Here is a 12,111-nt window from a genome sequence, read left to right on the forward strand (position 1 = left end):
GTTTAATATTTTATCCAGCTTCACTCCGCTCATGAACATGATGTTAAAGCCAGTGGCATTTGGAATACAACCACAGAAACTGACGGAGCACACGGGACACAAACGCATTTTAATTTAGATTTATTTTACAGTTGCATATCTTTCCACTGGGAAACCAGGCAAGACGGTGGAAGAGAAACATTCTTGTGCCATTATTTTTTATTAAGCTTTTTCCTTCACAGTCCAATTGCTCTACAGATCACGGCTTGGTAATCAGAGACTCCAGTGCCTTCGCCACCTGCTCAGGGTTTAAATTATCCAACGGTACATTTCTCTCTCTCCCAAACTCTGGAACAGGAGGGAAATAAAGAAAAACAGGCATCATGAGTAGCTCAACGCTATTATCTCATTTACTGCAGAATTCGGATGTTCAGTCAAGCAGTTTCAGTAAAGTCATGCTCGGAGGATATAGCAATTTACCTGCAAGACATTTTCTCCTCTGTTTATAGTGTGGAGATGGGAGAACAGGGTAACAGAATAAGAACTGGGTATTTTTACAGCACCTTTCATGACCTCTGGGTGTCCCAAAACACTTTAGAACCAATGAAGTTGTTTCAAACAGTACTTTCACGTCAAATTTCGGAAACCCAGTGGACAATTTGTGTACAAATATCTCACAGCGAGGTACTGATCAGATTCTGTTTTAGTGATGTTGGTTGAGGGACAAATGTTGGCACGAGAGAGAACTCCGCAGATCATCTGCAAAATAGTGGCCGAAGGATCTTTATGTTCACCCGAGGGGGGCAGATGGGGCCTCGGTTTAATATCTCATCCATAGGATGTGAACTGACGGTGCCGCATTCTGTACTTCTAAATAATAATCTTTATTGTCACAAGTAGGCTTACATTGGCACTGCAATTAAGTTACTGTTAAAAGCCCCTAGTCGCCACACTCCGACGCCTGTTTGGGTACACAGAGGGAGAATTCAAAATGTCCAATTCATCTAAAAGCACGTCTTTCAGGGCTTGTGGGACGAAACCCACGCAGACACGGGGAGAACGTGCAGACTCCGCACAGACAGTGACCCAAGCCGGGAATCGAACCTGGGACCCTGGCGCTGTGAAGCAACTGTGCTACCATGATGCCCAAATACAATTCATAATAAATATCTTCCAGTTCTATAATGTGTTTTCCTCTTTACTTTATCCCCTCCCAACGTGACAGTTCTACCAGGAGTTTCTTGTAATATTTGGGTTGGACCTTAAATGGTTGCAGGGCCCAGGAGAAGGTAAGTTAGGAATTGGGCAGCGGAGTATAAGGCCATTATTACTGAGGTATGGGCACTTTGGGCAAGTTGTGCAGTTATGCAATGCTTGAAGACAGAATGATTAGAAAATAAAGCAACCTTCCTATAACCTCCCAAAAAACTCTCATCCCCCCGCCTATCTTATAATTTTTTTCCCCACATCAGCCATCCTGTAATGTGCCCCCCCCCCCCCCAAACCTCCATCTGAGCTGCATTGAAACTCGGCAAGCAAAATAAAATAGTCGAAAGCCACAACTCTCCCTTTGACAAATTTACACGGCTATTCATACTGTGATATGTAGTTCGTCCTTCCTTACCATATCGAGCCCAGGCTTTAGACTGTACACCGGCACATTCTCTGATTAGAATAGGAAATTCTGGATTTGCCTTCTTCAATGCCACGTAGTGCTGCTCGATGAAATCCCTGATTGAACCAAAAACACCCAACAGTAAATCCATAGTTTTACAGAATCATTGAATGATAATAGTACAGACGACCAGTTGATTTACTCTCCTTATGCCAGCTCTTTGATCTATCCAACTGGTACCCTGCTTTCTCGATCGAAGCCCTGAAAATGTTCACCTTACAAGTGAAAGCTGCTGTTGAGTCTACTTCTGCCACTAAAGGCAATGGATTCCAGATCATTGCTTGCTGCATCAATGTTTTCATGTTGCCTCTGGTTCTTTAGCCAATTACCTGAAATCTGTGTTGAACATTCCTTTAACTTGTTTTTGTCAGGCTTTAAAATACCAAAAACGAGCACTGTGCTCGAAAGTAGAGTGTTATCCTTTGACTGCATTACAAAGAAATAATTTATACGGCACCTTTCATAATCTCGGGACACCCCAAAGTGCTTCACAGCGAACTAAGGCTTTTGAACTGTTCTAACTCCTAAAACCTGGCAGCCAATTTGCACACAGCAAGATAAGATCATAAGACACAGCAGCAGAAATAAGCCATTCGGCCCATTGAGTCTGCCCCACCATAATGAGATCATATCTGATCTGATGCTACAATCTTCATTAGTGTCACAAGTAGGCTCACATTAACACTGCAATAAAGTTACTGTAAATATCCCCTAGTCGCCACATTCCGACATCTGTTCGCGTACACGGAGGGAGAACTGAGAATGTCCAATTCACCTTTCAGCCGTCTTTCAGGACTTGTGGGAGGAAACCCACGTAGACACAGGGAGAACGTGCAGACTCCGCACAGGTAGTGACCCAAGCTGGAAATCGAACCCGGTTCCCTGGCGTTGTGAAGCAACAGTGCTAACCACTATGCTACCGGTATTCCCCATAACCCTTGATTCCCTTATTGATTAATAATCTGATTAATTAATATATCTTTCCTTCGAGAAGGGGTCAAAAGCTTCACCGTATTCCAGGTGTGGTCTACCTAGTGCCTCGTATAGTTTTTGCAAAATTTCCCTATTTTTATATTCCAGTCCCTTTGAAATAAAGGCCAACATTCCACTTGCCTTCCCAATTAGCTGAACTTGCATGCTAGCCTTTTGTGATTTATCTCACAGCGATGAGATACCTAATCTGGTCAACTATTCTAGGTCCTGGTTGAGGCAGCACGGTAGCATGGTGGTTAGCATAAATGCTTCACAGCTCCAGGGTCCCAGGTTCGGTTCCCGGCTGGGTCACTGTCTGTGCGGAGTCTGCACATCCTCCCCGTGTGTGCGTGGGTTTCCTCCCACAGTCCAAAGATGTGCGGGTTAGGTGGATTGGCCATGCTAAATTGCCCGTAGTGTCCTAAAAAGTAAGGTTAAGGGGGCGGGGGGGGTTGTTGGGTTACGGGTATAGGGTGGATACGTAGGTTTGAGTAGGGTGATCATTGCTCGGCACAACATAGAGGGCCGATGGGCCTGTTCTGTGCTATACTGTTCTATTGCCCACAACACTGGCTAAAACTCCTTTCCGCTTTGAATTGTGCCATAGGATCTTTTACATCTACCCGAGGGAACAGACAGAGCCTCAGTTTGATCTCTCGTCTGTAAGACAGTGACTCAGACAGTGCAGCATTCCCTCAGCACTGCTCTGAGGTGTTAGCCTCAACTATGTGCTCCGACGCATAGGCTTGAACCCACAACCTAACTCAAGTAGAGAGCGCGCTACTAACTGAGCCACTGCTGACACCTACAAATCTTACTGCATGGCTACGCTCTGCCCAATCTTGTCCACCCATTTCTTGTAAGAAAGGGCAGCAAAACCACAAGGAAATAGGAATGGTTACTGAATGAGTAGGAGGTCTTCTGGCACCGTGGGTAGCGTATCTGCCTCAGAGCCAGAAGCTCCAGGTTTGAGTCCCATTCCAGGATTTGGTGGCCAAGGAATGTACGTTCATAACACAGCCAGCAGGTTGAGCATCAACTGTGAAATCCTTCCAACGTGCCAATGGCAGGCAGTAAGAGTGGGATAGACTCCTGGTCAGCTGTGCTTGATGTGAGGTGGCACCCCTCAAGCTATAAGCCTCTGGAGAAGGTCTAGTGACCTGTTACAGGTAAAAAAAAAAAACTCGCTATTGGAACAGATGGATTTGGTGTGGGAAGATAAACAGCAAATTGAATGAGTACTGCCCATTGAATGAGAGAGAATGTGGTAAAAGGCACGTGATAATCAGAAACTAGTTATAGTAAATTCATGACCTCATGTTCTGTGCACCAGAACCTCGTGATTGTATCCATCAGACCAAACTAGAACTGATCGTCTTGGTTGAAACTTGAGGCTACACTGTAGAGATATGCTAACTGAAGGCTCCATCTGCCTGGTCCGCTGGACATAAGTACATATCCCAAGAAAGGAGATGAAGTGATGTCATTGTTGTTTGCTTGGCATTACTGATATAGAATGGCTGCTCTGTTTACCCATGCAACAACTATTCCACTTCAAAAAAAAAACTTCACATGTGAAACAATAAGCAATTTTCATTTCATTTCAAGTGTGGCGACTCGGGGCTTTTCACAGTAACTTCATTGAGTGTTAATGTAAGCCTACTTGTGACAATCAGTACACTGAAGGGGCTTGATGACGTGGACAATGACCACATTGCATTGTCTTATGAAGAAAGGTTGAGGGAGCTAGGGCTTTTCTTACTGGAGTGAAGAAGGCAGACAGGTGACTTGATAGAGGTGTACAAGGTGACGAGAGGCATGGATAGAGTGGATAGCCAGAGACTTTTCCCCAGGGTGGAAATGGCTGTCACGAGGGGACATAATTTTAAGGTGATTGGAGGAAGGTATAAGGGAGATGTCAGAGGCAGGTTCTTCACACCGAGAGTGGTGGGTGTGTGGAATGCACTGCCAGCAGAGGTGGTGGAGTCAGAGTCATTCGGGACATTTAAGCGACTGTTAGACAGACACATGGATAGCAGTAAATTGAAGGGGTGTAGGTTAGGTTGATCTTAGATTAGGATAAATGGTCGGCACAACATCGTGGGCTGAAGGGCCAGTACTGTGCTGTACTGTTCTATGAAACACAAGATTATTGACAAACATAGTGAGGCTCTTTCTTTAAAAGCATGTTATTGATAGCCATTAAGATTCTTTCAACGCTTATACGGAGATCAAGACGCTACAAACGGGTTTGAGTAGGGTGATCATTGCTCGGCACAACATCGAGGGCTGAAGGGCCTGTTCTGTGCTGTACTGTTCTATGTTCTATTTATACAGCAACATATCACATCCTCAAGGCAAAGTGCATAAGAGGAGATGGACATTTGGCCAATTGCGCGCCAGTCTTTAAAAGTGATTTATTTAGTCTTACTTCAGTGTTCTTTCCCTACAGCCCTGCCAATTCTTTCCTTTACAAGTTTCCCTCTGAAAGTTTTGATTGATCACTGTCCTTTCAGGCAGTGCACCCCAGATCACAAAAGCAAAAATACTGCTGATGCTGGAAATTAGAAATAAAACGTGAAAATTCGGGGAAAAGCCAGATCAGGCAGAATCTGTGGAGAGAGAGACAGAGTCCCATTTCACTCTGGCTCGGAGAGTTCCGATGAAGAGTCATATTGGATTTGAAACGTTAACCTCATTTTTCTCCTGACCTGCTGAATTTTTCAGCACTTTGTTTTATTGCAGCATTGCACATCCTATCTGCCATTGCAACAGTCACTTTAAAAACAGCAAGATCCCATAAACAGAGCACACAAGACCGATGACCAGTTTCTGTTTTCGGTGTTATTTGAAGGATAACCAGGGCACCAGAGCTGCTCCCTTTCCATGAAATAATGCCTCGGGATCTTATACGTCCATCTCAATGTCCCATCCATAAGACATCTCTGACAAAGCATCGTACCCTTGGTGTTGCACTAAGGCTGTGAATAGCTGCTTTCCACTTGGGCTCTCTCAGCTGTTGCAGTCCACATTCGCACAAATGTGCAATGCTGGGATATTTGAACTCACCAAGCACACAAGAAAGGATATTATTAAACTAGAAAGAGTGCAGAAAATAGTTACTCGGAGGCTACTGGGACTTGATGGTTTGACTTATAAGGAGAGACTGGATAGGGTGGGACTTTTTTCCCAGGAGCATAGGAGGTCTATAAAATAATGAGGGGCATAGATCCGTGCTCGGACCACTGTTGTTTGTGATATACATAAATTATCTGGACGAAGGTATAAGTGGTCTGATGAGCAAGTTTGCAGATGATACTAAGATTGGTGGAGCTGCAGATAGCGAGGCGGACTGTCAGAGAATACAGCAAAATATAGATAGATTTGAGAGTTGGGCAGAGAAATGGCAGATGGAGTTCAATCCCGGCAAATGCGAGGTGATGCATTTTGGAAGATCTAACTCAAGAGCAGACTATATGGTCAATAGAAGAGTCCTGGGGAAAATTGATGTACAGAGAGATCTGGGCGTTCAGGTCCATTGTACCCTGAAGGTGGCAACGCAGGTTGATAGAGTGGTCAAGAAGGCATACAGCATGCTTGCCTTCATCGGACGGGGTATTGAGTACAAGAGTTGGCAGGTCATGTTACAGTTGTATAGGACTTTGGTTCGGCCACATTTGGAATACTGCGTGCAGTTCTGGTCGCCACATTACCAGAAGGATGTGGATGCTTTGGAGAGGGTGCAGAGGAGGTTCACCGGGATGTTGCCTGGTATGGAGGGTGCTAGCTATGAAGAAAGGTTGAGTAGATTAGGATTGTTTTCATTGGAAAGACCGAGGTTAAAGGGAGACCTGATTGAGGTCTACAAAATTATGAAAGGTATGGACAGGGTGGAGAGCAACAAGCTTTTTCCAAGAGTGGGGCTGTCAATTACAAGGGGTCACGATTTCAAGGTGAGGGGGAAAGTTTAAGGGAGATGTGCGTGGAAAGTTTTTAACGCAGAGGGTGGTGGGTGCCTGGAATGATTTACCAGCTGAGGTGGTAGAGGCGGGTACGATAGCATCATTTAAGATGCATCTGGGCAGATATATGAACGGGTGGGGAACAGAGAGAAGTAGACCGTGGAAAATAGGCAACAGGTTTAGATAAAGGATCTGGATCGGCGCAGGCTGGGAGGGCCGAAGGGCCTGTTCCTGTGCTGTAATTTTCTTTGTTCTAGATAAGGGAGTCAACATATTTTCCCAAATATAGGGGAGTTTAAAACTAGAGGGCATAGGTTTAAGGTAAGAGGGGAGAGAAACAAAAGGGTCCAGAGGGGCAACTGTTTCACACAGTGGGTGGTGAGTGTCTAGAACGACCTGTCAGGGGCAGCAGTAGAGGTGGGTACAATTTTGTCTTTTAAAAAGCATTTAGACAGTTAAATGAGAAAGCTGGGTTATGGGCCAAATGCGGGCAATTGGGACAAGCACTGGGTGGCATGGACAACTTGGGCCGAAGGGGCTGTTTTCACACTGTAAACCTCTATGACCCCTCTACTCCTTCACTCAACACCTCCCCAAAACCACACTACACCTTCTCAATCTCTTGCCAATGTCGGTTTTTATACCCCCCACAAACTCCTAACTCTCCGCCATAAAGTCACACTTGCATTTATATAGCACCTGTCATGACCACCAAACGTTCCCAAGCACCAAAGTGGGACTTTTGAAGTGATGTCACTGTTGTGATGTAGCAAATGCAGCAGTCAATTTACACTCAGCAAACTCCCATCAAAAACAATGTGACAATGACAAGGTCAGTTTGTGTGGCGCTGTCTGAAGGATGAAATATTAGTCGGGACACAGACTCTTGCTGGTCTTTGAAATTATGCCATGGGATTTTTTAAAAACTAATTTACGGGATGTGTGGGCCGTTGGCTAGACCAGCATTTGCTGCCCATCCCTAATTGCCCTCGGGAAGATGGCAGTGAGCTGTCTTCTTGAACTGCTGCAGTCTCTGAGCTGTAGGTACACCCAGTGTGCTGTTAGGGAGAGAATTCTAGGATCTTGCCCCAGCGACTGTGAAAGGACGGCGATATATTTTCAAATCTGGATGGTGAGTGACTTGGAGGGGAAACTCCAGGTGGTGGGGTTCCCAGGTATCTGCTGCCCTTGTCCTTCTAGATCAGTGGTTCTCAACCCTGGGGGTCCATGTAACATTACTGGGGGTCCACACAAAAAAAATACCGAATTGGGGGTCCACGGTGATATTTTAGTGGTCCATAGAGCAATTCTACTTCAGAACAATTGTTATTACTGAGAATCAAGTAGAAGAAAAAAATGTTTGTTTTCATGATGAATATTCACCTTTCTCTCTCTCTCGCACTGACAAAGGTCAAAGAGAGATTATAATCTATTTAATTTACCTTGAGGGCTGAAGGGGCTCAGAACCAAAAAGGTGCATTTGCTGTGTTTATTTTTGTGGTACTGAATTCTGAGAAAAAAAAATCCATACCGGTTGATGACAAATGGGTTTTTTGTGCTTTAATGACAGTTGTTGTTGAAGATTGCCCGGGCTATTGTCCCCCAGGAACAGCCCGGAGGACCTTTAATGACATAAGCAGCATATTAAATACCCACGGTATTTTTTTCTGTGGAATGGCTATGGGGGTCCACAAAAAAAAATTAAGAGGAAAAGGGGTCCATGGGTTAAAAAAGGTTGAGAACTCCTGTTCTAGATGGTAGTGGTCGAGGGTTTGGAAGGTGCTTGGCAAGTTCCTGCAGTGAATCTTGTCGATGGTACACACGGGTGCCACTGTTCATCGGTGGTGGAGGGTTTGAATGTTTGTGGAAGGGGGAGCAATCAAGCAGGGCTGCTTTGTCTTGGATGGTGTTGACCTTCTGGAGTGTTATTGGAGCTGCACTCATCCAGGCAAGTGAGGAATATTCCATTACACTCTTGACTTGTGGCTTGTAGATGATGGACAGGCTCTGAGGAGTCAGGAGGAGAGTTACTCTCCACAGGTTTTCTAGCCTTTGACCTGCTCTGGTAACTACAGTATTATACAGCTGGGCCAGTTCAGTTTCTGATCAATGGTAAACCCCCCCCCCCCCCCAAGGATACTGATAGTGGGGATGCAGCGATGATAATGCCATTCAATGCCATGGGCCGATAGTCTCTTGCTGGAGATGTCCATTGCCTGGCACTTGTGTGGCGCAAATGTAACTTGCCATTTGTCAGTCCAAGCATGGATACTGTCCATGGACAATATGTGGACATGGACTGCTTCTGTATCGGAGGAGTTGTGAATGGTGCTTAGCATTGTGCAGTCATCCACAAACATGCCCACTTCTAACCTTCCCTCAGTACTGACCCTCTGACAGTGCGGCACTCCCTCAGTACTGACCCTCTGACAGTGCAGCACTCCCTCAGTACTGACCCTCTGACAGTGCAGCACTCCCTCAGTACTGACCCTCTGACAGTGCAGCACTCCCTCAGTACTGCCCCTCTGACAGTGCAGCACTCCCTCAGTACTGACCCACTGACAGTGCAGCACTCCCTCAGTACTGACCCTCTGACAGTGCAGTGCTCCCTTAGTACTGACCCTCTGACAGTGCTGCACTCCCTCAGTACTGACCCTCTGACAGTGCAGCACTCCCTCAGTACTGACCCTCTGACAGTGCAGCACTCCCTGAGTACTGTCCCTCTGACAGTGCGGCACTCCCTGAGTACTGTCCCTCTGACAGTGCAGCACTCCCTCAGTACTGACCCTCTGACAGTGCAGCACTCCCTCAGTACTGACCCTCTGACAGTGCAGCACTCTCTCAGTACTGACCCTCTGACAGTGCAGCACTCCCTCAGTACTGACCCTCTGACAGTGCAGCACTCCCTCAGTACTGACCCTCTGATAGTGCAGCACTCCCTCAGTACTGACCCTCTGACAGTGCAGCACTCCCTCAGTACTGACCCTCTGACAGTGCTGCACTCCCTCAGTACTGACCCTCTGACAGTGCAGCACTCCCTCAGTACTGACCCTCTGACAGTGCAGCACTCCCTGAGTACTGTCCCTCTGACAGTGCAGCACTCCCTCAGTACTGACCCTCTGACAGTGCAGCACTCCCTCAGTACTGACCCTCTGACAGTGCAGCACTCCCTCAGTACTGACCCTCTGACAGTGCGGCACTCCTTCAGTACTGACCCTCTGACAGTGCAGCACTCCCTCAGTACTGACCCTCTGACAGTGCAGCATTCCCTCAGTACTGACCCTCTGACAGTGCAGCACTCCCTCAGTACTGACCCTCTGACAGTGCAGCACTCCCTCAGTACTGACCCTCTGACAGTGCAGCATTCCCTCAGTACTGACCCTCTGACAGTGCGGCATTCCCTCAGTACTGACCCTCTGACAGTGCAGCACTCCCTCAGCACTGACCCTCTGACAGTGCCTCCCTCAGTGGGGAGAGCCGCGCACTTGGTCACGGGCTGGGCCTCCTACACCCTCCCGGTGCCCTTCATCCCCGGTGTCGCCTGCCGCTCACTCCCGGGCTCAGTCCTCCCCGCGGACGCCGGGCTGGCACTGACCTGGTGCCCTGGCTGGCCGCCGAGCTCTGGCACAGGTGGATGCGGACCTCCCGCAGGTTCTGACTGAGTTTGGAGCCGATGCCTCTCACCACCGCGCCTGCCGCCGCAGCCGCCATCTTCCTGCCCTCCGCCTGGCCCGCCCTCCAACTCCAGCCCCACCAATCAGATCCAGTCCCCGTCTGATTGACACCGCTCCTCCCAATCAGCGGTGTGTGGACCCGAAGCCCCGCCTGAATGATAGCTGCGCTTGACCAATCCGACGCTTGTATCTATGAGGGGCGGGCCCAGCATGCTGATTGACGGTAGTATTAGCCAATGGTAATGGGGATCTGGCTGTGGCCATCACCAATCGGGGCAGGCGTCTAATGATTGATGTAGGGCTGTACCAATCGCCAGAAAGGGAGGTGGGACTTGCCGCCGGGGATTGTGGGATTGGCCCGGAGTTGGGAGGAGTCGCCCAGGTTGCTGCTTTTTGTTGTCGGGGCGATTCAATCGTCTTTTTTTTTGTGAGTGAGTGGAGCAGCCACCTGTTCAAGATGCCGGAGAGAGACAGTAAGTGACCGCCGGGCTGGGGCCGAATGCGGCTTCGCGCTGGGGTGAGGGGGGTTACTGCAGCCCGAGGCCTGGGCCTGTGGTGTGGAGAGCAGCCCGGGCCCTGTCCTGGTTCGCCAGCCCCGGGATCAGCGGCCGCCGCTCCGATCCATCTAATCCTCTCTGCTTCCTGCTCAGGACATAGCCCTCTTCCCCTTAGACACCACTGAGGGTCACTGTCAGAGGGTCAGTACTGAGGGATGCCGCAATGTCAGAGGGTCAGTACTGAGGGAGTGCCGCACTGTCAGAGGGTCAGTACTGAGGGAGTGCCTCACTGTCAGAGGGTCAGTACTGAGGGAGTGCCGCACTGTCAGAGAGCCAGTACTGAGGGAGTGCCTCACTGTCAGAGGGTCAGTACTGAGGGAGTGCCGCACTGTCAGAGAGCCAGTACTGAGGGAGTGCTGCACTGTCAGAGGGTCAGTACTGAGGGAGTGCTGCACTGTCAGAGGGTCAGTACTGAGGGAGTGCTGCACTGTCAGAGGGTCAGTACTGAGGGAGTGCTGCACTGTCAGAGGGTCAGTACTGAGGGAGTGCTGCACTGTCAGAGGGTCAGTACTGAGGGGGTGCTGCACTGTCGGAGGGTCAGTACTGAGGGAGTGCTGCACTGTCGGAGGGTCAGTACTGAGGGAGTGCTGCACTGTCGGAGGGTCAGTACTGAGGGAGTGCTGCACTGTCAGAGGGTCAGTACTGAGGGAGTGCTGCACTGTCAGAGGGTCAGTACTGAGGGAGTGCTGCACTGTCAGAGGGTCAGTACTGAGGGGGTGCTGCACTGTCGGAGGGTCAGTACTGAGGGAGTGCTGCACTGTCGGAGGGTCAGTACTGAGGGAGTGCTGCACTGTCAGAGGGTCAGTACTGAGGGAGTGCTGCACTGTCAGAGGGTCAGTACTGAGGGAGTGCTGCACTGTCAGAGGGTCAGTACTGAGGGAGTGCTGCACTGTCAGAGGGTCAGTACTGAGGGAGTGCTGCACTGTCGGTGGGTCAGTACTGAGGGAGTGCTGCACTGTCGGTGGGTCAGTACTGAGGGAGTGCCGCACTGTCAGAGGGTCAGTACTGAGGGAGTGCTGCACTGTCAGAGGGTCAGTATTGGGGGAGTGCTGCACTGTCAGAGGGTCAGTACTGAGGGTTGCACTGTCAGAGGGTCAGTACTGAGGGTTGCACTGTCAGTACTGAGGGAGCGCTGCACTGTCAGAGGGTCATAGAACATAGAACGATACAGCGCAGTACAGGCCCTTCGGCCCACGATGTTGCAACGACATGGGAAGTCAAAAGCTAAAGTCCATCTAACCTACACTATGCCATTATCATCCATATGCTTATCCAATAAACTTTTAAATGCC

The 12,111-nt window shown here is 48.7% G+C and overlaps 2 protein-coding genes across 2 annotated transcripts in view; one reads left to right on the forward strand and one right to left on the reverse strand.

Annotated features, from left to right (window-relative positions):
- Positions 1 to 104: 104 nt before the first annotated feature.
- On the reverse strand, positions 105 to 10,352 carry LOC119965461 (NADH dehydrogenase [ubiquinone] 1 alpha subcomplex subunit 2-like). The gene is made up of 3 exons (XM_038796268.1): positions 10,184 to 10,352; positions 1,604 to 1,710; positions 105 to 327 (listed from the first exon to the last, which is right to left on the reverse strand). The coding sequence occupies exons 1-3, from the start codon at positions 10,297 to 10,299 to the stop codon at positions 239 to 241; spliced, it is 312 nt and encodes a 103-aa protein (XP_038652196.1). The 5' UTR covers positions 10,300 to 10,352; the 3' UTR covers positions 105 to 238.
- A 241-nt stretch (positions 10,353 to 10,593) lies between these two features.
- Positions 10,594 to 12,111, forward strand: part of ik (IK cytokine) — a 64,177-nt gene continuing 62,659 nt past the window's right edge. The window contains exon 1 of the mRNA XM_038796269.1: positions 10,594 to 10,735. Within this exon, the coding sequence (XP_038652197.1) occupies positions 10,720 to 10,735 (16 nt within the window). The 5' untranslated portion in view covers positions 10,594 to 10,719. The remainder of the gene's footprint in view (positions 10,736 to 12,111) is intronic.

The sequence above is a fragment of the Scyliorhinus canicula genome, chromosome 4 (assembly GCF_902713615.1).
Source record: "Scyliorhinus canicula chromosome 4, sScyCan1.1, whole genome shotgun sequence".
NCBI lineage: Eukaryota > Metazoa > Chordata > Chondrichthyes > Carcharhiniformes > Scyliorhinidae > Scyliorhinus > Scyliorhinus canicula.